The 27,223-nt window shown below is 36.3% G+C and overlaps 2 protein-coding genes across 2 annotated transcripts; one reads left to right on the top strand and one right to left on the bottom strand.

The window, feature by feature from the left end:
* The first annotated feature begins 5,601 nt into the window (after positions 1–5,601).
* On the top strand, positions 5,602–5,964 carry LOC148943338 (uncharacterized). Its single transcript, XM_089101101.1, has one exon. The coding sequence runs from the start codon at positions 5,602–5,604 to the stop codon at positions 5,962–5,964; it is 363 nt and encodes a 120-aa protein (XP_088957227.1).
* A 2,060-nt stretch (positions 5,965–8,024) lies between these two features.
* LOC148943337 (protein lin-54 homolog) lies at positions 8,025–27,189 on the bottom strand. Its single transcript, XM_089101056.1, has 3 exons — positions 27,094–27,189; positions 16,844–17,418; positions 8,025–9,273 (listed from the first exon to the last, which is right to left on the bottom strand). The coding sequence occupies exons 2-3, from the start codon at positions 17,407–17,409 to the stop codon at positions 8,421–8,423; spliced, it is 1,419 nt and encodes a 472-aa protein (XP_088957182.1). The 5' UTR covers positions 17,410–17,418; positions 27,094–27,189; the 3' UTR covers positions 8,025–8,420.
* Positions 27,190–27,223: the final 34 nt, after the last annotated feature.

Genomic DNA, 27,223 nt, shown 5'->3' with positions numbered 1-27,223 from the left:
TCAGTTCTATTTCTTCAAATTTGCCTGTGACTTGTGGCTGACATTCCTTTTGGCTTTCATCTTTGTCGCTTTCTGTTGTGAAAACTGTGGAAAACTGCTAATTTAGTAGGTTGGCTTTAGCTATTGGGTCACTGATTGTTAAATTTGTTGCTGAGTATCTAAGATCGGGAATAACCGGCTGTTCTTTTCGTTTTGAATTCACGAAGTTCCAAAACGCCTTAGGGTTGATCTTTGAGTTTTCGGCTCTTTCCTCTCCTTTTTGCTTGCTTCTTGTCTAGTGGCTTTCCTCACTTTGTTGGCGATTCTGCGATAATTCCTACTATTACTTTCGGTATCAGTCTGCTTGAGCGTCTGCCAGGCTTGCCGCTTGATTTTTATTAGGTCAATGATCTCTCGTTTTAGTGGCGGTCGTTTAAATATTTTGACTATTGGTACATACTTCTTTGTGAGGTCTATGATTACGGATGCAAACTTTCTGTACATGCCATCTAATAGATCTGTGTTGTTTAGTATTTCAGTCCAGTTAAAAACTTCTAGCTCTGTTCGCAAGTTATTGTAATCACCTTTTGAATATATCCACCTCTCTTTTTTTCTCATAGTTTCGCAACTTATAATCACCTCTAAGTAAATTGTAGCGTGGTCCAATTTTCCAACGGGAGGACCTATAGTAAGTTCTTTTATTAGTTCCGTATTACTGCATAGGACTGGGTCCAGTAGTATTGGCTTGTCGTTTCCTCGGATTCTTGTTGGTTTTTTAATAAGCTGTTCTAGGTAATTATCGTTCACTACCTTCAGAAATTCCCTCTGTGAGGGTGACTCACTATGCTCTAGGAGGCGTGGAAGGTCCCAATCTATGTTAGTGTAATTGAAATCTCCAATGATGAGAGTTGGTTCTGTTAATCTTTGACATATAGCGTGAATATCTTTAAAGAGTACTTGGTCATTCACGGCTGTGCTATTTGGACTTCTGTATACTACATCTAAATTTAGAGTTGCTTGGTTTGTGTTTGATATCTGAAGCCAAATAATTTCTTAAAAGAGTTCTGCTTTACTGTTTAAAAAACAAAAATTGGACATCAAGAATCAATGCAACCAGATTCATTACGGATGAGGGTCTCTGGTTGTGAAACTTTGCTTGCACTGTCTTCATGACCTGAAATTTTAGCTAGTTAAACACAAAACAAAAATCGCACTAAGAATGAATATAACCAAATTTTTCTTCCGAAATTTTTGTTCTTGATAAACTCCTCTTAGTTCCCTAAGTCGAAATTTAAAATTGACTCCATCAGTTGGGTCCCGTAAACCGTCAATATATACCCTTAGCCGTAACAGAGATATAGCAGATACGCACTTTTGACAACCAGGATGTATATAGGGTCTTTTGATTTAGTTTAACATCCCGCTCGACATTACTTGACGTTTCACCTTAATACATTTAGCCTTTTCTGACACTCAGGATCCGAAATGTCCTCAATTCCAAATAATGAAACCTATATGTAAACAACATGCAACTTGTATAATTTACAGCCCTTGCCCTAGGGGCTGCGGTGGTCATGTCATCCCTGAAGGCATTGTTATGGAAACTTTAGACTATTTTGAATAGAATGGCTATTTTTACTGAATAACTTTAGAGGTGGACCGGGGAAGCTAAAAAGGGCGTGGAAGAGGGGCTGGTTGCATCCCAAAAACTTTTGACTCTTATAAAGGGCACTGTATATTTCTTCCAATCAAACAAGCCCCACCCAAAGTTTCTACGACAACTCTTTCCATACGGAATCGCCTAGAAAAAGACAAATAATAAACCATACAATAAAATCATATAGCTCTTTACTTAAGCAGCGCTATTGCGCTCCTATGATACCACAAATAAACAATTAATCTGTTTCAAGACTTTAGAGCCCACTTCCCTTTTTTCCTCCAAGTCGCGAGCAAGTTAAACTTCAGACGATAGAGAATAGCAGATTTTTTATGACACTACTTTAAAGTGCTTTAATAACTTTTCCTCCAAGGCTAGAACCAAAAACTTCCACAGTAGAAAGTCTTCATCACAGTAGAAAAAGACAGTATCACAGTAGATACGGTCACGACATTGTACAATAAGCAATAAGTCGCTTAGACTCCTATTCCTGAGCATGAACCCTTACTGCTATAAAAAGCTCCACAATAAAATATCTAGAATGTGTCATGGCCACGGTGCCAATTATGGGCGGGGATTACCTACCCCTCTACATTCTACTGCCTCGCTAGATTTTGAAAAGTATCTTTTTCATATTTTCATCGAAAAAAAAAATCCCCCCAAGATTTTTCAAAATGTCTCATCATCCTTGAAAAGAAGTTAGAAATCCCTGTAACCCCCTTCCCCGATATATTTTTGTGTACCATAACGCTGTTTTGATATAGTTACAGTGCACAAATCATATCTCAATGTTTAGACAGAAACGTATAATTTTTGACCAATTATTTAGTAATAACAGCATAATACCACTAAATAAAAGTACCAGGAAACTCAGCCAGAGTACTCTGAGTTACCTTCTCAGTGAGTGCCGCCCCCAGGAAGCTCAGGCGCGTCCCCAGATAGCGGATAGGGGAACGTCCTCCAGATATGGGGGATTCCTTCGAATAACCAATAAGAAGGCGCGGACCAAGGTTGGGCCCAGTTCTTGGGGGGTCCTTAAACATTACTGAGACCCCTAACTGTGGGGCCAAACACAGTTAAGGAGGAACTAAGACCCCCTTTTATGGTTTTGTGCTGTGCCCACCGGCACAGGAGTCAAACCCTAGTCTCAGCCATGGGTAAATAGTCAACGAGCAGAAAGCTGTGAAGGCGGAGTACTCTCAACATGGAGGAAATTGGCCACCTGCAAAGGACAGAGAGGAGTGGCTTGCCCTAAAATAGCCATGAAACCCTCTTCTTTTAAATGTTATGGATCAGTTAACAACAAAGAGACGAAACCGTGCTACCGCGTCAGGGGTAACCGACGGAAGGCAAGATATAATAGCGAATGATTATAATAATGAGAATGTTACCGCATACGGGGAGCCGACGATCTGACGACTTCAGACGAAGATATGCGAACTCGGCAGATGATGACGAATCCCATTGAGGATGATAGCACTTTACCAGGAGAAACCCCTATTCTGACCCAGAAGGCCCCGTTCTACCTGGGGACTTTGAATATGCGATCTTTGGTAAAGACTGGGGAACTAGAGCTAATTGTCAAAGAGCTCGAGAGGTACAGATGAGACGTTATTGGCCGCTCGGAAACTCACTTACCTGGATCAGGAGAACAACGATACGGTGACATCATACTTTTGTACTCTGGTAGATCTGATGGCAAACACCGACAAGGCGTTGGCTTTCTCCTGACATGCAAAGCGAAGCGCGCACTCATAGCCACAAAGTTAGTCTCAGAGCGCCTTATGATGGTTCGGCTGTGAGCGAAAGTACAAAACATCACCGTCATCCAAGTGCGACTCCTCAAGACCTGATGAAGAAGTTGACACCTTCTATCAACAACTTCAGTCTGTAACTGATGAAGTCCCAAAGAAAGATCTCCTTGTAGTAATGGGTGACTTCAATGCTATCGCCGGAGAAGCTACACAACCTGACAGTGACGTCTTAGGTTCGGTCTTGGGAGGCGAAACGCACGAGGCGAGCGTCTACTTGAGTTCTGCAGGGATAATGATCTCTTTGTAACGAACTCAATGTTCAAACATAGAAAGAGAAGAAAGGCAACTTGGATATCCCCAGATGGAAAGACGACAAATCTGATCGATTACGTCATCATCTCAAGACGGTGGAAGTCATCTGTCACAAATACCATCGCCCTGCCTGGAGGAGATTTCGATTCGGATCATGTGCTTGTAATGAGCACATTGGCAAAACTCCGACTCGAAACCCTTCCTGTAAAGAAAATAAGATCCCTAGATTCCGCACCGATAAACTGAAATAACCCACAACACGCAGCACTTTCCTGCAGTCACTATAAGAAAGTCTTGGTCCTGTATTTGAGTCACTCCCGTCGACCATAACCCCTGACATCTTAGATGCCCTAGTTGAGAAACTGAACACAGCGCTCATAGATACAGCTAACGAAATCTTAGGCCACAAACCTAAAACAGAGAAGCCCTGGATCACAGATGAGATCCTAGATCTTTGTGACCAAAAGTGACAGGTTTGGAACAAGCAGGACCGAGAAAGTAGGGACATGTATAAGCGAATACAATGGACGGTAAACAAAAAGATTCGGACAGCCCTCAGATCACATACGGGAGAAGTGCGAGTCCTACGAAAACGATTTCAAATCAGGAAACAGTCACAGAATGTACAAAACAGTCAAAGAACTCTCCACGAAAAAGTCCACCATCGTTGCTAGCGTCCTGGACAAGAGCGGTAAGCTCCTCAGTGATAGCGAGGCTATTAAGGACAGATGGAAAAGCCACTTCGAAGAGAAACTGAAACCGCTTCTTACCTGCAACCCTAGAGTGCTATCAGGACTCCCCAAGTTGGATTGTGACCCTAGCCCCCGCCTTTAATTAGTGAAGTAAAAGAGGCCATTCACAGTCTTGAGAAAAATAAAGCCCCAGGCCCTGATGGTATCCCTGCCGTGCTGCTTAAAGTTGGGTCTCCTCTGCTGGAGGACCTGCTACATAAAGTGGCTGTCGCCGTGTGGTCAACAGGCCATTTCCCAAAAGCATGGGCGAAGGCAGTCATTGTACCGCTCCACAAGAAAGGCCTTAAAAACGACTGTGATAATTACTGGCCCATAAGCCTTACAAGTCCTCCAGCTAAAGTCATAACAAGGATCCTTCTAAATCGAATCAGAGCCATAACAGACCACCTCATCAGCGACTGTTAGGCTGGTTTTTGCCCTGGACGGTCTACCACCGACCAGATCTTTGTAGTGAGGCAACTCGCAGAAAGGTACCTTAAATCTGGCAAAAAATCGTCCAACTATTCATTGATTTTAAGCAGGCCTTCGATCTAGTATAGCGAAATGGACTTTGGCATATGCTAGCCCACTATGGCGTTCCTGAAAATATAGTCAACATTGTCAAAAATAAGTACGACAATTACCGTAGCTGTGTTCAAACCCCAGAAGGCCAAACAGAAGAGTTTGCTACAACTTCGGGCGTGCTACAAGGTTGCAGACTTTCACCGCAACTTTTCAACCTCTTTTTAATGTCCCTGCTTGAGAACAATGTAGGAGCGACCGTTAACGGTACAAACATTGATACTCTAGCTTATTCTGGCGGCCTGGACAAGCTAGCAAAAACTGAGTCCAGTATACCAGCCCAAGCCTCCGAATTTGAAACAGCCGCCAATAAATTTGGTATGACCATAAGCCCAAAGAAAATCAAAGCGATGCGCAACACAAAAGACCCAAACCCCTGTTCATGTCGTAATAAGTGGCGAAGAAGTCGAATCGGTGACCCAGTTCGTGTATCTAGGGAGCCTAATATCTTCAGACAACTGCTCCGACGAAATAAAATGAAGACTTGCCCTGGGAAGTGCAAGCTTCAAGAGACTACTCCCCCTCTTTAAAAATAAATACCTATATATGCAACTGAAACTTTGACTCTCTAATCTTACCTGTTGCCATGTACGCCTGCGAAACGTGGACACTGAAGGTCGAAGAGGAGCGCAGAATTTCGGCTTTCGAGACAAAATGCCTCCGACGCATTGCCGGGATGACATACCAAGACAGAGTCTCGAACGAAGACCTTCGGAAGCAGCTGAAGCGGGAAACTACTATTCTCCAAAAAGTGCACCTGCAGCAACTTAGGTGGCTGGGCCAAATACAGCGAATGGAGAACTCGCGCCTGCCAAAAGTTATCTTCGAAGGAAGGGTGCACGGTAGCCGCCCACCTCGAAGACCTAGGAAGAGATGGCATAAAAACTTCGGAAGTGACCTCTTATGCCTTCTGAGACAAGCTGACGACTGGCTTTGTACAGGAAACTGATCCAGGAACGTGTGAAGGAGATGGCCCCAACGCGACCCTTGAGGACGTCCGGGACATAAATCAAGCAAGTTAATGCCAGTAAATTGTTGTCTACTCTTATAAACATTTATACAAAATGACCTAAAGATCAATCGGCGTATGTCCACATACATAGGGGAATTTGCTTCCCATAACTTTAGATATTTGGCCAGTATTTGAAAAAAGAAGTCTAAAACTCAATTTCTAATATGAGAAGTAGATATAGAGCTCAGTAATCCTTTTTGTCTGGGTGATATAAATATAATATTTTTATTAGAACCCTGCTGAGCACAGTGAATTGATGCTCTGTTTGGCAATACCCAGCCCGGGGTTCGATCCCCACCACAGCAAGGCTCGGTAACAAGCTTGCTACTTGTCCTTGTAGAAAAAAAGACCCAGCAACTGAAAATTCGATCCGACGCCCAGAGCACCAGTGATGGCCCTGGAGGACCTTTTACCTTTTTAAGGGATGCTTTGAATAGACTGGGATGTAGGAGGAGCGTGCGTAGCTGTTTTGGCCTCAGGCGGCTTTGTGCTGCAGGAAGTTGTCAATAGTAGTAGTAGTAGTAGATATATCTACGAAAATTTGTTTTGATTTTAAATTGGTTATTGACAGATGAAGTAATTAAATTTTAAGAGAAGAACAGTGCGGTTTAAGGAAGGGTAGAGGATGTGTTGACAAATTTTTAACTCTTAAATTAATAATTGAGAAGTGCCAGAGTAGTCAAACCCCTTTAGTGCTCAGATTTATAGATCATGAGCAAACGTTTGATTCAGCTGATAGAAGAGCTTTAGTTAAGGTTTTATCCTTGTATGGTATACCAAATAAATACATCAAAGTTATTAGTGGCATTTACGAGAGTAACATTGCTGCAGTTAAGGTAGGAAATGAGGTTGGGAGCTGGTTTTGTACTAAAGCAGGAGTTAAGCAGGGTTGCGTTCTATCCCATTTATATGACCCGTTTGATGGACTATACTAAGGATTGCAGCAAGGCGATGGGAGAACACGGAATCAATTGGGGAAGTAAAACTCTCCTATGCACATTATACTGATGATTTAAGTATCATAGATGAAAATGTTAGCAAAATATATGAATTTTTTAAAGGTTTTATGAGTTAAAGGTGCAAGAATAGACTTGAAAATTATTGTTTAGAAACAAAGTCGCTAAGACCAGAAATAAGTGAAGGTGAAAAGGTGATATTGGATAACGAGAAGATCGATGAAATGGACAGCCTCACTTACTCAGGTAGTATTATTAGCTAGGACGGTGGGAGCAGTGGAAATGTTAAATATAGAATATCCCAGACACAAAGGGCTTTTTTTTCGCAGTTGAAAAAAGTTTGGAAGAATAGGAAGATAAGTCTGCAAACCAAGATTAGGCTATTGGGAGCTAAAGTGATGACAGTGGTAAATTTTGGTTCTGAAACGGCGGTCTGAAAAATGGAGGAGGATTTGCAGATATTTTCCAGAGAAATTACCAACGGATTGTTTTGGGACCCAACTGACTGATTGTATCTCAAACAGTAAGCTGTACAAAAAATATGGTTCAAGCCTGCTTTCTAGGGCTATAATGAGAGAAAGGTTAAGATGGCTAGAACGTGTTCTATGGATGAAAAGTGACATATTGCCCAAGATCATCCTTGTCAGGCAACCGTCCAGGGCCAAACGAAAAGCCCGTTAGCATTGAGTGGGGTAGAAGGATGTCGTAAGGAAAAATTTAAGGGAAATGGAAACTCCTTGGGAGGGTGTAAAGAGGGAAGCTTTGAATCGAATACGATGGAGAAGGAGCGTGCGTAGCTGTGTTGGCCTCAGGCGGCTTTGTGCTGCAGTAAATTGTCAATAGTAGTAGTAGTATAGATATATCTATGAACATTTGTTTTGATTTTAAATGGAATATTGACAAATGTGGGGCCACTAGCCACTGGGCTCAAAACGAATGACTTACTATTTTATACAACACTGCTCTTACACTATTCGTGTTCTGTGAGGAAATAAGGATTAACAAATATATTTCGTATCTCTTTATTCCTACTCCTTTTAAAAAAGCTCTTGCTCAAATTTTCAAGGCTTGTAACAAACTGACTAAGAAGCATAAAAAAAGAAAAAGAAAACTGAACTCAAATTTGCCAAAACTGGAATTAGGGGTATTAACCCTGATGCATGCATGATTGTAATATCATTTCCTTTAACCATAACTAAAATTATGGCGCATTTGACATTAAATCCAACAAAAAGATTATAGTTAAAGTTTTAACTAGAAAAACAGCATATCACATGACAAGTCATAAAATTCAGTAAGAAATTATAAATACAGGGGTAATAAACGCACCAGGTTTTACAAAAAGAGTGCCACTCGAACCAGTAAAAACTTGAACTCCATATCAATGTGAAGCTGGCTTATGGTTAATATAACACTTTGTAGAATAAAGAGACCCAGTTAGCTCTTCATTTTGTTAGCATAGTCAATAATTTGTACTAAACACCTTCCATATTCTTCTAAAACAAGTTGTTCTATAGCCTCGGATCCTTTATCAGATAAAACAGCCTCTTCTGCCTGGGCTAATAAACACTGACATGTGGCTTCAACAACATCCTGTGTCATAAAACTAAAGGATCTGGGGGGCTTGGGTTCACCTGACTTGGTTCTGCTCCCTTTCACAACTCGTGACAGTTTCTCTTCTTTGGCTGCTGAGTTAGGACACAATGCTTCCTCTGTGTTTTTGCACCCCATGCATTTGCACCTCTCAGAGCAGGCTATTTTTGCCTCATAGCATTCACAATAGTTTTTCAAACACCCGGATCTCTTACAATTGCACCCTTTATTGTGTGCTCTTTCAGTTGTGTTGTTGTTGCCTTTAGTTTTACCGATTTTAGGCTTAAATGCATTAGCGTTTCGATCTAAACAAGCTTTAATTGCTTTCTGCCTCTCCTCTTCATGTTTCAAATTATTAAAACAATTCAAACAATTACAATTATGGCAAAATTCCCCATTGGCAAAACACTCACAATACAGTTTAAGACACTGCGATTTGTTACAATTGCATGGTTTCCTTGTTTTCAAACCATTTGCTTCGTAGTTTTTCCCGTACATAGATGGCGTTGGGGATAATGTGTCAGCACGTGAGTACAAGTCTGAAAAGCCTGACATTTGGGACTCGCGCCCTGATTCTGAGGGGGCATAGCTACTGCTGCCGTAACGTCTATATGAAGAATTTGGCAATAAAACGACATCAGGCTTTTGACGTGATCCGTATGTAGATTTGGAAGGAGAAGGACTAGGTGCAGGCATACTAAAAGACAAATGAGAAAATATAAATCATTGGGTAAATTCCTTAATTCTATAAAAATAAGTAAAATTAATTAATTAAAATATTCAGTTAAATTTAATTAAAGGTTTAATTATTCAAATATTTATCCAATAAACCACCCAGTTTAATATTTACTTATCCGATATATATCGAGTTTAATATCCAATAAACTTATTAATAAGTTTAACTTAATCGAAAAATACATAATTTTTAATCCACCAATAAAAAACCCTGACAATAATAATGAAACACATATTTCAACTCAATTAAATTTACACTTCAATTTAATGCCAATTTTTAATTAATAGATTTAATCTAGATTTCAATTTAATCATACTTTTAATTTAAATTTTATCATTAATACCAGGCATACTGAAATAAAAACAAGAAAAAAGATCATTGCATAGATTCCTTAAATTCCATAAAAACAAGAAAACTCTATAAACTAAGAAAAGTAAATAATTGAAATTAGTTATTTAAAATTTAAATTTTATTACTTTATTATTTAGCAAATTAAATAAAATAATAAATTAAATTAATTAATTCCTTAAAAAATAAGTAAATTCCTTAAAAATAAGTAAATTCTTTAAATTCTGTATCATTAGGACCAACATGATACTGGCCTACCAGTAAAAAAAAAGGCTGACAATAATAATTTAACACAATATATGTTTTAATTCAATTGTTAAAAAAGAAAATCAAAAATAATTCCTATTTTTAAAATTATCTCAATACTAGACATGTATGGAGAGAGAAGAAGGGTTAGGACCACAACTTCTCCAAATTTTTATGAACAAAATTATTGTTTTTTTTCCAAATAATTCATGATCTCTAATCAAACACAGCCATGTGTAACTCAAACACAGCCCTCAAACACAGCCATGTGTAACTGCCTGTGCGAGACAGCATCAATTTAAGAGTTCCTACAAAAGTCACCCCAATAAAAGTTCAATACAGAAATAATCAACCTATAATCAACCTATAATCAATATATATCAATATTATCAACATATATATCTTACTGCGCACCATAATTTACGTCGTCTTATTAAATAATTGTTAAGTGTGCGAGTTTGCTTTTTTTTTTTTTTGTTTTTTTTTTTTTTTTATGTACTCCGCTTCTTTTTATAGTGGGTAATAAATAAATTATTATTATTATTATATACACACTAACTGAAACTATTCAAATTCCATCCACAACAAATGCGACCCCGGAAAATTAATCTAATTAACAAAAGAAAAATTAAAATTACTCCACAAAATAAAATCTTGTAATATTCAAGATCTCAAAATAGATACATTTCTTGAAAAGAGAAAGAAAATACAAATTTTTAAAAACAGAGTAATAATACTATGTTTTATACTTTTAACCCAAATAAATAGCAATATTTGGAAAAAATGATCTGTATATATATATTTCAGGAAGGGGGTATCCCAACATCCTATAAATCAATCTATATTTATACCTAGACACAGGGAAACTCCCCCCCAAAGATATTTATCTAAAGAGTCCTCTATTCCCATACATAACCTCCAAAGATTGAGCCTAAAATGTGTGTTTATGTTTTGACTTGCTCCCTTGGAACAATGTCCCAAGACTTTCGACTTATGGGGGGGGGTGAGAGCCTCGACTCCTTAGGGTGATTTTGCAGTGCAAATGATTCTAAAAAAGAAAAAATATATTAAAAAACTCGGAATTTCCTGAGGAGTCTTTGGTCCAGTGTTAGGAAAAGAATTTTCCTATCCTGTATTTGTAAGCATGAGTTGAAATTTGCGAGAGTCAAATTGCACAATATTCCACAACTATAGCCAATCTCACATATGAATATTCATATTTTTCTTGGAGGAGGGGACTGAGGGTAGTGGCGTTAACTTATAAAAATTTAGAGGGGGATGTATTTTTCAAAATCTAGGGAGATGGAGAAATTTCTCGTTTCCAAAGAAAATACCAAAGAAGGTATTTTTCAATGAAAAAACACCCCCTCCCAGAGGCATTTTTCGAAATATGGGAGGGGAAGGACGTACCCCCTAAAAACACGCCACTAACTGAGGGGGTCTCATCCATATGACCAGTGGCGTAATTTCATCAAAATCGTGGGGGGGGGGGCAAAGTTGGAGCCAATTTTCCCAAATCAAGGGAAAATGACAGTGAAAAAAAAAAAAAAAGCCATACAGTACCATAAGGGCAAAGATATACTGAAGAAAACTGACCTGTTTCTCCAGACCCTCCAGCCCCATAGCAAATTACACCCCTGCATATGACCTCCATTAGGGGCACATTTAGGATTAGGGTCAAGGGGATGGGGTCATCAGCTAAAACATACTATAAATTCGGGAACTAAGTAGCAAACTAGTCTACTATTATCAGAGTTTTCTTCTCTATGAGCACTTACATTTAAGGTTATTACTGAAGCGTATTTAGTAATATGCTGCAACAAAAAAGTTCAATTAATCAAATACCAGTATAAGAGTTCTAATAATAAGCATTGCTGGACTGTTGAGCAGACCCAAGATTACACAGTACTGCTTCGTAAATCCTGATATGTCTTAATCTCTTGACAAAGTTACTAATAACCCCTGTGGCTTCAAACATAATTTGACATAATTTAAGACCAGAACATAATTTGAACTTTACCAAAAACAGTCTTTATTTCAAGAAATGTGTTTTCATTTCTCATAGCATAAAAAAACAATAATAAAAAAAAACCCATCATATTTTACTGAACCCGATTACTGAAAACAACCCGATTACAACCCGATTACAACAAATGTAATCGGGTTGATGTAATCAACCCGATTACTGAAAAAAAAAAACAAATGAATGTGGTTTGACAGTTTAATATAAACTGATGTTCATTCCTGGAAATCTTAATAATTTTGGATATATTAAAGTTATAAAAGAGAAAACGTATGAAATGCACTTTGTTTCAAGTAAATTACAAATTATGTTCTGGCCTTTAAAATTTAGTCCAATCCTCTGTGTGGTAGTTTCAGCTTTTTTTTTACTTGATTATTTATTGTAAGTTCTGGTTGTTTTGGTTTTGTTGATTTATTGACAGTTATTTATGGCAGTTTCATCCTTGAAAAACTACCAGTTTTTATTTCTGCTCATCTTTTCAATCAGAAAAGATTGAAAAGATTTCAAGGAAAGATTTCAATGTAGCTCTTTTCTTTGAAAAACTTCTTTTGTAAAGTGTTTTTTAATTGATTTCTTAAGGTTTTTAATTGACATTAATAAAAAAAAAAAAAACTTTCCAAAAAAGAAGTTTTTCGAAGAAGACTAAAGGCCATATTAAACTTAGGATCAGCAAAAATAAAAATCTATAATAATTCAAACTCAAAACGACCAGAAATTACTATTAAAGAATAAATGAAACCCAAAAAGAACAGAAATTAAATAAGCAATTAATAGCAATTAAACATACAACACATACTATATAAATGAATACATAAATCTTAGAACAAGTAAAACTTAAATTGAATATGCATGAAAAAAAAATCTCTTACTATTAAAGAATAAATCAAATCCAAAATAGACAGAAATTAAAGAAACAATCAAAGCAAACAAAGATACAAAAGGTACCAATATAAATGAATAAATAAATCTAAAAATGAGTAAAACTTAAATTGAATATGTGAATCAAGCTTAACACAAACAGAGATCACTACAAACAAGAATTTGCCTACTGCCCTTTTCCATAACTGTAAAAGTATAAAGCCTACTGCATCATTGGCGCTTTACTGAAAACTATGTCTTGAACAGTCTTGGAAAGAACTAATAAAATTAAACTGAATATTTAATATATAATGATACTAATTGCAGAAAGCTCATCAACTAAAGATTTTATTTCCCTACAATTGTTATTTAATTTTTAATGTTGCAATAAGTACAAAAGGAAATATTTGTACTATAATTTGTTTTAGTAAAGCACTAACTACGCAGTAGACTTGCAGTTAGGGAAACAGACAGTAGTCAAACTCTTGTTTGTAACAAAAACTGTACGTCTTCAACAGCCTTGGAAAGAACTAGTAAAATTAAACTGAATATTTGATATATGATGATATTAATTGCTGAAAGCTCCTTTACTTTTCTTTGAACAAGTTCTTTTTTGGATTTTTTTTTTTTAATTAATTTCTGTTCAGTTTTGATTGACAAAGTTTCATGTTTTTTTTTTTTCAGAATCAAAATTTCATTGAAGTATCAAAACTAAAATCAAAGTAACAATAAACAACTTGCATAACTCACAGTCCTTGCCCTGTAAATTTAAATTGCCCCATAAATCAGTAAACCAAAGTATCTAAATAAACAAAGTATCAAAGTAACAATAAGCAACTTGCATAACTCACAACCCTTTCCCTGGGGACTGGGGGGAATCACTTTTTATTCTCAAAAAAGAACTAGAAGCTTCATTTTCCAACCAAATGAGCCCCCTCCAAAGTTAATATGCCCACACCTTCTACTAAAACCTTATATGTTAACAATGAGCAACTTACATAAGTTACAACCCTTGCCCTGGGGGCTATGTGGGATTTTTCGACCCCTAAGTTATAGTTATTTGAGTTTTGGCCTATTTTGAACAAAATAGCCATTTAAAATTTTTAATTGGATGCATTAGAGGAAAAAAACGCGCAGGGAGGTAGGGGGGGGGGGAGCTGGTTACCCTCTGATCACTCTCGACTCTTAAAAAGAGAAAAAGAAATTTCGATTTCCAATCAAATGGGTCTCCTTCATAGTTTATATGACCACGCCTTCCATAAAATCAATGATGAGTGACTAGCACAATTTATAGCCCTTTCCCCAAGGGCTGGAGGGGGTTCAAACCTGGAACCATAGTTATTTGACATTTTGACTATTTTGAACAAAATGGCTATCTCAAAAGAGGGCGTAGAGGTCCTGTTGTCCTCTGATCACTTTTGACTCCAAAAATGGGGAACTGAAATTTCCAATTTCCAATCAAATGAGCCTTCTCCAAAGTTTTTACAACCAACCCTTCCATAAAACCTTATATGCCCATGGGGAATAACCTAAAACCCTTAACCCTGGGCTTTGTGGGGCTTTGTCAACCCCAGAGGTATTGTTATATGATACATGAACTATTTTGAACAAAATGACTATCTCAAAATTTCAACCAAATTCACTTTGGGGAAAAAGGGTGTGGGCGCCTAGTTTCCCTCTGATCATTTGACTTTTGAAATGGAATTGAACCTTTCAAATTCTTATCAAATGTACCCCACTCCAAAGTCTATATGACCACTTCCTCCATAAAAAAAACTTACAACGCTTGCCTCTATGCTCCAGGGGGTTGTGTTAATTACAGAGTTTATGATCTTTGGTCTATTTTGAACAAAGTGGCTATCTCAAAATTTTGATTGGATGCAATTGGTAAAAAAGGGCTTAGGAGGGTGATTGCCCTCCAATTACTTTTGACTCTTAAAAAGGGCACTAGAACTTTGAATTTCCAATCAAATGAGCCCCCTCTGAAGTTTATACAAGCATCCCTTCCATAAAAACCTTATAGGCTATGCCCCCAGTGCATAACTTACAGTGCTTGCCCCCAAAACCTGGAAATTTGTGTTGACCTCAATTTTTTTATATCTAATTTTGGACTATTTTGAACAGAATGGCTATCTCAAAATTTTGATCCAATACATTTGGGGAAAAGGGCATAGGAGGGGAGGGTCGGGGCGTGGTCTAGATGCCCTCTGATCACTTTGACTCTTAAAAAGGGAACTAGACTTTTCAATTTCCTATCAAATGAGCCCCCTCTGAAGTTTATACAACCACCACCACCACCCCTTCCATAAAAACCTTATACACCACAGGACAGGATTGCTAACTGCCAAGATAATATTAAAAGAGTGCAAATCAAGGACAAAAAGAAGTGATTTTTACTCAAAAAGAGTGCAAGTCAAAAAATTTGTGTGCATTTCCTCTAAGAAAAAAAACAACAACACATTTCACACAAAAAGTGTGCAAGTTGGCAATCCTGGATTCTTCCCTTAATCACACTTCTGAGAAAGTTGCCAACTACTGACGTTTAAAACAAATGAACTGACAGCCTGACACCCAAAGAGTGATTTTTACACTTCTGCATCCCCTCTGAGGTGAAAAAAAGAATGCATTTCTCATTAAAATGTGCAAGTTAGCAACTCTGCCCCCTGGGCATAGCCTAAAACACTTGTCCTGGTCTCTGAGGGGTTGTGTCAACCCCAAGATTTTTGTTATCTGATATTTGAACTATTTTTAACAAAATGGCTATCTCAAAATTTTTATTGGATGCATTTGGGGAAAAGGGCCTGAAGGAGGGGGGGGGTTAGCTAGTTGCAACTGCTTTTGACTCTTAAAAAGGGGCACTAGAACTTCTGATTTCCAATTGAATGAGCCCCCTCTGAAGTTTATATAACCATTCCTTCCATACAAACCTTATATGCCCTGGGGCATAACTATTCCTTGGCTCTGGGGGATTGTTTTGATCCTGGAGTTTTTTGTTTTTTTTTAATCCTATCTTTGAACTATTTTAACAAAACAGCCATCTCAAAATTTTTATTGGATGCATTTGGGGAAAAAAGGGGTTGAAAGATGACAGATTGCCAAAGATACCCTTTTCAGGCAACTGTCTACAGCTAAATGGAAAGCAGGTTGACCTCAGTTAGGGTGGCTATTGCAAGGAAAGATTTAAGGGAAATGAGATATTGTAAAGAGGGAGGCTTTGAATAGATTGGGATAGAGGAGTGTGCATAACTGTTTTGGTTTCAGGTGGCTTGGTGCTGCAGTGAGTAGTTAGTAGTAGTAGTTCACATAGAAACACTTTAAATAGTTTAATTTAATAAGTCTAACCAGTCAAAGAGTCAAACAAGTCTAGCCTCATCTATTCTACAGATAACATCCAAGAGCAGTGTTTACCACCACCAATCTGGGATGACAAGTGAGCTGACTTGAGTGGTCACAGCAATTAATCACCATTTAAATAGTTACTAAAGTATTTTTTCAACCCCTTAGCCTCTTTGGCAAGTACATAATAACACTTGGTTTTGCATTGTAGCGTTAGTCAATCTACTTCACCAAAACCCTCTGGGGTTGTTCTAACCAGCTTCCTAGCTGAAGATGGTACCAAAAATAGCAATTTTTCTTGCTACATGATGCTACCACAATAAATTTATAAAAGAAAACTGCAGAAAACTATCAGTCCCATGACCCCCTCATCACCACCCAGTAGGCTGCTAGCACAAAAAAGAGTAAAAATTGCTATTTTCAACCACATAGTGCTTTGTTCTGGTACAGTTATATCATCTTAAACAAGTAAATAAATCTAATCATTTTTTAAAATTTATATCCTAAGGCCTGATTGCAAAGAGTAAGGAAAGAAGAAAATGAGAACCTAAAATCCATACTTCTTGGGCATGATTGGAAACAAGTTGGATAAAGGTCAGGGTCAAATCCATAATAGTCAGGCATGCACCAAGACACAGATTTATGCTTTTCATCTTGTACTGAAAAAAGTTGCAATATAAATAAAATTAGTCAATTAAACAAATGCAAGGAAAATCTCACCTAAAATCATTATCCATTTTCCTATGAATTGATTTGAAACTTTGAGGAGTGCAGCTTTTTGGTGCCATAAATTCTTGACTTCCAGATGAGGAATCAAATTTGACAAGATGAACAGGCTTTGGATTTGGAGGACCAGCTAGGACCCTGATCTCTGCTTGGCCTGTAACCACTTTAAATCCAGGACCAGGTGTCCCCGGTTTGACAACAACAACATGTGGTGATTTGGAATTATTTGGTGGCACAATACCAAGTCTCTGTGCTTCAGTCAATGACATAGTCTTCACAGTCTTTACATTTTGATGAACCAACTTTTCACTAACTGATCTTATAACTGGTCTGGGTTTTAAAAAACTAGTGCTGTTGCCAATCAATTGTTTTGGTATCTTGATTGCTGTTCTTTCTTCTATCATAGGTTTGTCTTCAATGGCAGTGGCCTCTTCAGTAACAACATATTCTTCAGTGACTTCTGTTTCAAAGTCAGGCTCAATATTTGCAGTTTCCATAACCCACTGTGATGTTCTTGATGAACACTCACCAAATTCCAGGGCAGCATTCCCCCTCTCCATATTTCAGCACTATAAAGAGCAACAAATTAAAACATGAATTGACAGATTCCTTTTCCTTTTCTTCCTTTTTTATTTATTCTTTATTTTTTATTTCTTCATTCTTTTCATTCTTTATTTCCATTGTTTCCTATTCTTTGTAATTCCAGATTATACACATAAACTTTTTCTTGGGGAAAAATTACGAAAAAACAAAAAACAAATTGGCAAGCATAAAGTTATACACACATTTATATTTTGAAAAGCTAGAAACACCCCCCCCCCCAAAAAAAAAAACAACAACAAATGAAACATTGTTAAAAAAAAACCATCAAAAACTAAGCTTTGTGTAGTTATTGTGTAGTTATTTACAGAATCAATCAAAAAAACTTTCCAAAAATAAGTTTTCAAAGAAAGTAAAGGCCATTTTAAACTTAAGCTCAGCAGATACAAATACCTGTTAAAATTCAAACTCAAAACGACCATAATTTATTATTAAAGAATAAATGAAACCCAAAACGAATAGAAATTAAATAAACAATCATAGCAAAAAACATACAACAAGTAATAATATAAATGAATAAATAGATCTTAAGTGAGTCATGCTTAGATTGAATATGAAAATCAAGCTTAAAATGAAAAAAAATATTTTGCTACTGAAGCATAAATGAAACTTGAAACAAACAGAAATTAAATAAACAATCAATGCAAACAAACATACAATAGATATTAATATAAATGAATAAATAAATCTTAAAATGAGTGCAACTTAAATTGAATATGCAAATCAAGCTTGAAACAAACAAAAATCATTACAAACACGAGTTTGGGTGTATACAGTAAAATTTTGAACAGATGAGCTTTCAGCAATTAATATCAATATACATCAAATATACAGTTTAATTTATTAGTTCTTTCTAAAGTTGTTCAAGACATATATAGTTTCACTACAAACAAGAGTTTGGATACTATCCCCTTCTATAACTGTAACTAAAAACCAAAAGCCTACTGCGTGATTGGCGTTTCACTGAAAACGAATTATATTACAAATATTTTCTTTTCCAGTTATTACAGCACTGAAAATAAAAATAAAATTAGGTGAATTAAATTCTTGACTGATGGATCTTTCAACAATTAATATCATTATACATCAAATATTCAATTTGGTGTTTATACTTTCCAAGACTGTTCAAGACGCATATAGTTTCCAGTAAAGCGCCAATGATGCAGTAGGTTTTAGACTTTTACAGTGAGAGAAGGAAGCAATACCCAAACTCTTGTTTGTGGTGATTTTTATTTGTTTCAAACTTGATTTGCAAATTCAATTTAAGTTTCACTCGTTTTAAGATTTATTTATTCATTTACATTAATATCTATTGTATGTTTGTTTGCATTGATTGTTTATTTAATTTCTGTTTGTTTCAAGTTTCATTTATGCTTCAGTAGCAAAATATTTTTTTTCATTTTAAGCTTGATTTTCATATTCAATCTAAGCATGACTCACTTAAGATCTATTTATTTATTTATATTATTACTTGTTGGAGGGTATTTGCTCCGATTTTTTATTTAATTTCTGTTCGTTTTTGGTTTCATTTTTTCTTTAATAGTAATTTCTGGTTGTTTTGAGTTTGAATTTTAACAGGTATTTGTATCTGCTGAACTTGAGTTAAAATGGCCTTTACTTTTCTTCAAAAAACTTATTTTTTGGAAAGTTTTTTTTTTTAAATTATCAATAATAAAACATGAGCCATATGGCCTTTACTATAGGCAACACTATAGCATTGCCTCTGATCAACAGATGGTTAATGTAACATTTTTATGGAAAACAAACCATCATCAAATTTAACTAATTAGCTTTGCTTATTTAATTTCACAGTTAAATGTGACAACACTGGCAAAAATGTGGTAGTCCTAATGCTAAAAAAAACTACATCATTTTTATAAATCTTGAAAAATCATGAAGTATCAAGTACAATGAAATATGATTGTTTAAATTGATTAAGTAGAAACTTACACTTACACCCAGGGCTGTACCCAGGACTTTTTTTTGGGGGGGGGGGATGTTTTACACAAGAATTTTTTTAAACAAATAAACCCTCAAAAAACACAAAAAATCGTTTCTATCCATTTTTATTATTTTTTTTTAAAGTCAAAGAAACATTTTGGAGGAGGATTCAACCCCCCCCCTTGGGTACAGCCCTGCTTACACCACTATACATATCAAAGAATCAGCAAAAATTTGGTATTCAGAGTTTAACAAAGAAGAATTCCATATACAGTAATGCAGTTTTTGGTAGTAAAAGGTGCTAAATTTGAAAAAAGAAACAAGGGGAAAAAGCTGCAAAAAAGCTAAAAACACATGGCACAAAACAGTTTAAGAACGCATAGCTTTTCTTTTTTGGTGTTTTTGTGTTCGGCAATCAATAAATTGTCATTGTTCATATTTTTATGAACAAAAAGCATCATCAAATATAACTATTTAGTTTTGCTCATTTATTTGCATGGTTCAAATTGACTAAACTGAGGAAAATCCAGTACTGCTGACATAGCTTCATAGTTTTGTAATAATCATCTTAGAAAATTACAGTTTCTAGGTATGAACAGAAGTAAGATAGGTCCCAAGGGGCAAAACCTGTTTTATATTTTCATATTCCTGGAACTTTCTTGGAAGTTGGAACTATCCTTAAACAGAATCATATAAGACTTACTTTGTCAGTTGCAATTGTAGCTAATAATCTTATACTATTAAAGTTGTGGAAACATTTTAATTGGGCAGGAAATTTGACAATTTGACAAAACATAAAAGGATTTATAACAGCATTGCAAACTTAACAAACAAGTATAAAATAGAAACAAACCCAGATTTATCAACCCTTTGTACTAAATAAACTAATCCAACAACAAATATGATAATTTATGTAGAATAATTTTGAAACTACAAGAATACAAACAGGCTATAAAACTTGAATGAGAAACTGAGGAATCACACATGGTATGGGTACCATTTGTGAGGTATGGGTAGCAGAGGATAGCAAGCACCAGGCAATATCTGCAAGGGCAAAGCAGAGAGACATAGATAGCCAACAAAAGGTTAACAGAGCAAAAATAGTTCTTTTTGTAGTTTATATACACAAAGTCAAGTGGTACTAGTCATGCATAGCTTGTGGGGGGGGGGGCAATATCAAGGAAAGAACCCCAAGAAAAATTATGAAATATTGACAACAGTTTACAGAAGCTATGCACTGAAGAAGGACACTCAATTTACAGAAGGCTTGGATGACCATCAGCCTCCTGTGTTGATGAAAACATTGAATGTATGCTGTCATTGTGCTTTTGAATTCTTGAATAACTGTTCAGATGATTGATACCAGAGTTAACAAATTGTCTTTGTAAACTGTTTTATAGAAAGATTTGGAGGTTAGAAAATTACATTAACAATGTTTCAAAGCTACAAAACTTTGCCAGCAGTTGAAAGTAAGCAAATACTTCAAAATTAGCATCTGATCAGTGAATTCAACCAGAATTATGAACCCACTTCCTTCCTCACAAGATTTAGCCTCCAGCAAATCCCTTTTGCAACCCAAACATGAAAGGGGCTTGTGAAAAAACTGGAACAAAATGTAGATTATGGGATGGGAAAATCATATTTTAATGCAACATTAAAATTTCTTGTGCAAGTTTTTATACTCAAAGACAATTTCACATTAGACTTTTTTATAATTTTCTTTTTATGCATTGAATAGAAACATGAATCTGCTGACAAAATATTCAAGGAAATATACTCTATAGCATTCAACTCAAAACTGTTGCTGCTGGTCCTGCCTTATAATACCTAGAGCCAATCATCTCAAAATTTTTACTGGATGACTTTGGGAAAAGAAGGGGGTGGGTTTAGAGCTACTTGCCCTCCAATCTTTTTGGCTACTTAAAAAAGGCACTTGAAATCTCCACAGTGCAGTTCTCTGATGCACTAAATCTGATGCTATGATATTCAGATTCCTTGACTTTTGGGTGATGTTCCTTCCTTTTTTCCAAAAACTATACAAATTTTCTCAGACTCGTAGCTTTTGATGGTTAACATTAAATTTAATCAATTTTATATACTTAGAATCAGAATAAAATGTCAATTCTTTTGATGTATCTATAGTTATCATAATTCTGTTTTCAGAGTTTGGGTTACTTTTTTGCCAAGTTGCTCCTTATTTACAGTTTGTTACCAAAAACTGTGAACCACAGATTTACCTACAATAGAGAAGCCTACCATGGGTGCCCATATAATACTTTAAAAACAAATTTGGGCTTAATATTTACACATTAGGGGGTGGGGGTAAAGTATAGTGGGACTGCATACCCAATGTCTTAGGTACAATTATTCTGCATGTTATATAGTAAGAATTGTTTTCAAACTTCACACTGTCCAATATTGTACCCCCCCCCCCTAATGTGCAAATATATAGCCCACACCATATATTTTCCATCTATTCTTTCATTTCTCTTTGTTTTGTCTCATGCTAAGCTGAAAGAAACTAGCAAAAAAAAAAAAACAGGTTCTATAATGCATCAATGAATAGACAAATCGAGTGGTAGGGGCATTATTATACAAGTACCAAGGAAAATTCTAAAGCTTGTTGCAAATTCTAAAGATGTTACTGGCAAATGTAACATCTAGTGCAGTCTAAATCCCAATGCAGGTAGATCCAAATCATAGTATATAGTGCAATTGGTAGGAATAACTTTGATAAATTGCTTTTAAAAGCTTCATCTGAGCTTATTACAGGCAAACATTTGATTTAGCACAATCCAAACCATAATATAGGCAAAGCCAAATCATAACAGATGCATTTTCAGAGTCATAGACTCATAATAGCATTTATCAAAAGATAAATGCTAACATTGAGGCATCAACCCTTTTTGACTACATCCCTTGATAATATATCCAAATGTGAAGTTCTTCATCTTGGCCAAAATAACCCCAGCCAATCACACACTATTGGGAACAAACAACTCAAGGTGGTAACTGAAGAAAAAGACTTGGGTGTTATTAATGACAGGGAGCTTAAGTTCTATAACCATACACAAGCTCAAGCAACAAAAGCAAACTGGACCCTTGTACTTGTCAGGAGAACTTTTATTGCCAGGAAGTAGTGTGGTAAAATACTACTACTACTAACAACTCACCACAGCACCAAGCCACCTGAGGCCAACACAGCTACGCACACTCCTCCTCCACCCCAATCTACAAAGAAACATTATAAGGCATTAATTGGCCCTAATATAGAGTTTGGTTTGATTTTGGTGTCCCTTGTAGGGTGCTAGAATTGGTTTGAAAATTAATGTTAGAAAGACTAAGTCACTAAGGCTATGAATAAGTGAAGATGAAAAGGTGACATTGGGTAATGAAAAGATCAATCAGGTGGGCAGCTTCACCTACCTTGGTAGTATTATTAGTAAAAATGGTGGGAGCAGTGAATATGTTAAAAGTAGAATAGCCAAGGCTCAGGGTGTTTTTTCACAGTTAAAAAAAAGTCTGGAAGAATAGGAAGATAAGTCTGCAAACCAAGATTATAATATTAGAACCTGCAGTGATGAAACTGGTCAAATATGGCTCTGAAGCATGGATGCTCCAAAAAGCAGATGAAGATTTGCTAGATGTTTTCCAGAGAAATTGCTTAAGGATTGCCCTGGGTACCCGGCTGACTGACTGTATTTCAAACAATAGGCTATACAAAAAATGTGGTTTAATACCGCTCTCTAGGGCTATAATGAAAGAAAGTCTGAGGTGGCTAGGGCACGTTGTGCAGATGCAGTATGAAAGATTGCCAAAGATTGTTCTTTTCGGTCAACCATCTAGGGCTAAATGGAAAGTAGGTCATCCCCATCTGGGGTGGGAGGATGTCATAAAGAAAGATATAAAGGAAATGTGAACTTTGTGGGTGGGTGTAAAGAGGGAGGCTTTGAATAGATTGGGATAACGGAGGAGCATGCGTAGCTGTGTTGGCCTCAGGCAGCTTAGTGCTGTAGTGAGTTGTTAGTAGTAGTAACCAGGGACACAACCAGAAAGTACAGCCCCTAGAAGTCAATGACATGTGTCAGAATTTCTATGCTGTTTGCTCTGCCACTATGGAATAGTCCCTCAGATGCCACTCTTTAATCTAAGACTGCTAAATCATTCCAGAAGAGCATCAATCATGACCAGCTGTACATGGAATGAGAGCTAACTTAGGATGATGCCAAACCTTGAAGTTCACAGCTCTAGCAAGAGTCTCTACAGGACATTCACCACCACCTCATCTCACTGGCCAATGCAATTTAAGGCAATGCAACAAGGAATTTGATCTACATATAACATAAACAGAAAATAATGTAAGAGCAATACACTGGGAATAAACACATTGTCTATGTTTAAATTTGTATGAACAAAAAGCATTATCAGGTTTACCAAATTAGTTTATATAGATTTTTTCATGGTTCAGAATGGCAAAAATGGTGAAACTTTGTTTGTGGCTTGTAATCTTTATCAGTTTTATAACAACCAAAGGAAAAATGATAAAAAATCTTATATGAATAGACCCAAGATGTAGCAAGGGGGAAAATAAATTTTCATCTCAATGTTCTTTGGGCATTAGTGTGCAATTAGGCCTACTCTAAAGGAAACTCTTGGGCTACATATTGGCATATTAGGGGGGGGGGGGTAAAGTAAAGTGAATGCTTTGGAATAATATAAACAAGCATTGTAACAGCATTGTAACACCATTCAATACCTTTTTTTTATGCTGATTATAAAGTTTGTGATACCTTGGATGTGAAGGAAGATTTGTTTTGTGAGGAGGAATTAGAAACAGTACTAAAAGGATTAAAGAATAATAAGGCTCCAGGTGCTGATAGGGTAGTAAATGAGTTTCTTAAATATGGTGGCTCTGAGGTTAGAAATAAGTTACTGGAGATTATGAATATGATTTTTGAAAAAGGGGAAGTACCTAATGATTTTAGGAAAACCTTAATTAAGCCACTTTATAAGAAAGGTGATAAGAGTGAGTGTGGTAAGTATCGAGGCATTAGTCTGGTCTATGTAGGTAGAAAATTGCTTAGTAATATTATACATTTTAGACTGAGAGATGAGCAGTAGACAAAATTTTAAGAGAATAGCAGTGCGGTTATAGAAAAGGTAGAGGATGTGTTGACAAAATTTTCACTCTTAGGTTAATAATTGAGAAGTGCCTAAGTTTTCAAACACCTTTGGTCCTCAGTTTTATAGATTATGAGCAAGAGTTCGATTCTGTTTATAGAGGAGCTTTAATAAAGGTTTTATCCTTGTATGGTATACCAGATAAATACATTAAAGTGATTAGTGCTATGTACAAGAATAACACTGCTGCGGTTAAGGTAGGTAATGAGGTTAGAAGCTGTTTTTGTATTAAATCAGGAGTTAAACAGGGTTGTGTTCTATCCCCCTTTATATGGATTATATTGATGGATTTTGTTTTAAGGAGCAGAGGAAAGGCAATGGGAGACCACAGCATCAAAAGGGGAGGAAAAAGTCTCCTGGACTTGGATTATGCTGATGATTTAAGCATCCTAGATGAAAGTGTGAGCAAAATGAATGAAGTTTTAGAGGTTTTGCGAGTTCAGGGTGCTAGTATTGGTTTGAAAATTAATGTTAGGAAGACCAAGTCACTAAGGCTAGGAATAAGTGAAGATGAAAAGGTGACGTTGGGTAATGAAAAGATTGATCAGGTGGGCAGCTTCACTTACCTTGGTAGTATTATTAGTAAAGATGGTGGGAGTAGTGAAGATGTTAAAAATAGAATAGCCAAGGCTCAGGTTTTTTTTTCACAGTTAAAAATAGTCTGGAAGAACAGGAAGGTAAGTCTGCAAATCAAGATTAGAATATTGGAAGCTACAGTGATGATATTGGCCGAATATGTCTCTGAATCTTGGGCGCTCAGAAAAGTGGATGAAGATTTGCTAGATTTTTTCCAGATAAAGTGCTTAAGGGTTGTTCTGGGAACACGCCTAACTGACTGTATATCAAACAATTAGCTACACTAAAAATGTGGTTCAATACCGCTCTCTAGGTCTATAATGAAAGAAAGGTTGAGATGGTTAGGGCATGTTGTTCGGATGAAGGATGACAGATTGCCGAAGATTGTTCTTTTCGGCCAACCATATAGGGCTAAACGGAAAGCAGGTCGTCCCCGTCTGGGCTGGGAGGACGTCATAAAGAAAGATTTAAAGGAACTGGGAACTTCGTGGGCGGGTGTAAAAAGGGAGGTTTTGAATAGATTGGGGTGGAGGAGGAGCGTGCGTGGCTGTGTTGGCCTCGGGCGGCTTGGTGCTGCAGTGAGTTGTTAGTAGTAGTAGTAGTAGTAGATTATAAATATAATAACCATTTCTATTGGAAATGAATTTCAGCCCCCCACTATATATGCCAATACAGGGTTAGGTAAGATTGTATAAATATATACCCTGAATTGGCAAATATAGGGGGGGGGGGCTAAAATTCATTCCCAATAGAAGTGATTACTATATTTGTAATCAGCATAAAAAAAGGCATCAAGTGGTACATTCACTTTATGCATAAGTCAATAATATGATTTAGTAGAAATTTACCAAAGAACATATGATAAGGGCTATACATAAGAGCGTCAGGGAGGAGAGAGTGTATCGACAAGAATATTTACTGTGCTATTTTGAAAGGGCATAAAATAAGGAATCTGGAAAATTTTTGCAGTTCATATTATTAACTTACAAATAAAGTAAACATACCACTCAATACCCTTTTTTATGCTCTTTCCAAATCTAATAATCATTTTTGCCACAAATGAATTTTATGTTCACCACTATATATACCAATTCAGAATATATATTTGCACATTAAGGGGGTAGGGGTAAAGTTTAAACTTACCTCTTATTTGCATCAGAAAGGAATTTTATCCTCATCCCCCAATGTGTAAATGTATAACCTTAGTGGGTATATATAGGCTAGGGGTGGGAATAACATTCATTTGTGACAAAAATGATTATTATATTTAGAAAGAGCATAAAAAAGACATCATATGGTATGTTTGCTTTATTTGTAAGTCAATAGGCCTAATGTGAACTGTAAAAAATTTACTAGGAATCTATTGATGCTAGGCTACCTTTAACTTACTCATGTGATGACTTTAGAAGGGGTCAACTACTAGACTGATACCCTAGATTATAGTCAGGCAATCCTACCTATCCTAATCTCAACCACCAGTTAAATCCTAATAAGCCTAGTCCTAACTATCAGACAATCTGAACTTTCTAAAACTAGGCTATATACATCAGACTTAATATTAGGAACCTATGACCATTGTCTGTGTTGATGGAATATAATTTTTAATAAAATGTGTTCTAAGATTGAGCACTGTCTCATATGCTTACTTGGGAGCATTAGTCTAGGCTACAGAAGCCCAAAATGAAGCAAGCCAAGTTACCTACCATCTACTTAGGTACAATTCAGAGTATATATGAATATCTGCTGTTAAGTTATTTCTTAAATTAGAAAAATATTTATACAAACTCTGTTTCTACCTAAAGTAGCTTATTTGACAATTAAATAGGCTAGAAAGAATTGCCCAAGGCTTAGCCCAAAATTAGCATTCACTGAAAAGTCAAGAGCATCAAGATCATATACTAATCTTGAGAAAAAATAAGCTAGGAGAATTGTTTGAAATCAGTTACCAGGTAAAAATAGTTATCTTTAGCAATGGCAATACAAAATTTAAATTCAAAAACTTTTTGAATTATAAAACCTCGCCATCAATAGTTTGCTTTCTCCGCGATAGGACGTCTTTTCTTCAAAAAATAAGAA

Source organism: Artemia sp. Qi Xiang Cuo, chromosome 15 (assembly GCF_049724085.1).
Source record: "Artemia sp. Qi Xiang Cuo chromosome 15, ASM4972408v1, whole genome shotgun sequence".
Classification (NCBI taxonomy): domain Eukaryota; kingdom Metazoa; phylum Arthropoda; class Branchiopoda; order Anostraca; family Artemiidae; genus Artemia; species Artemia sp. Qi Xiang Cuo.
The sequence above is the reverse complement of the archived record's forward strand: the minus strand, read 5'-3'. Positions and strand labels throughout refer to the sequence as shown.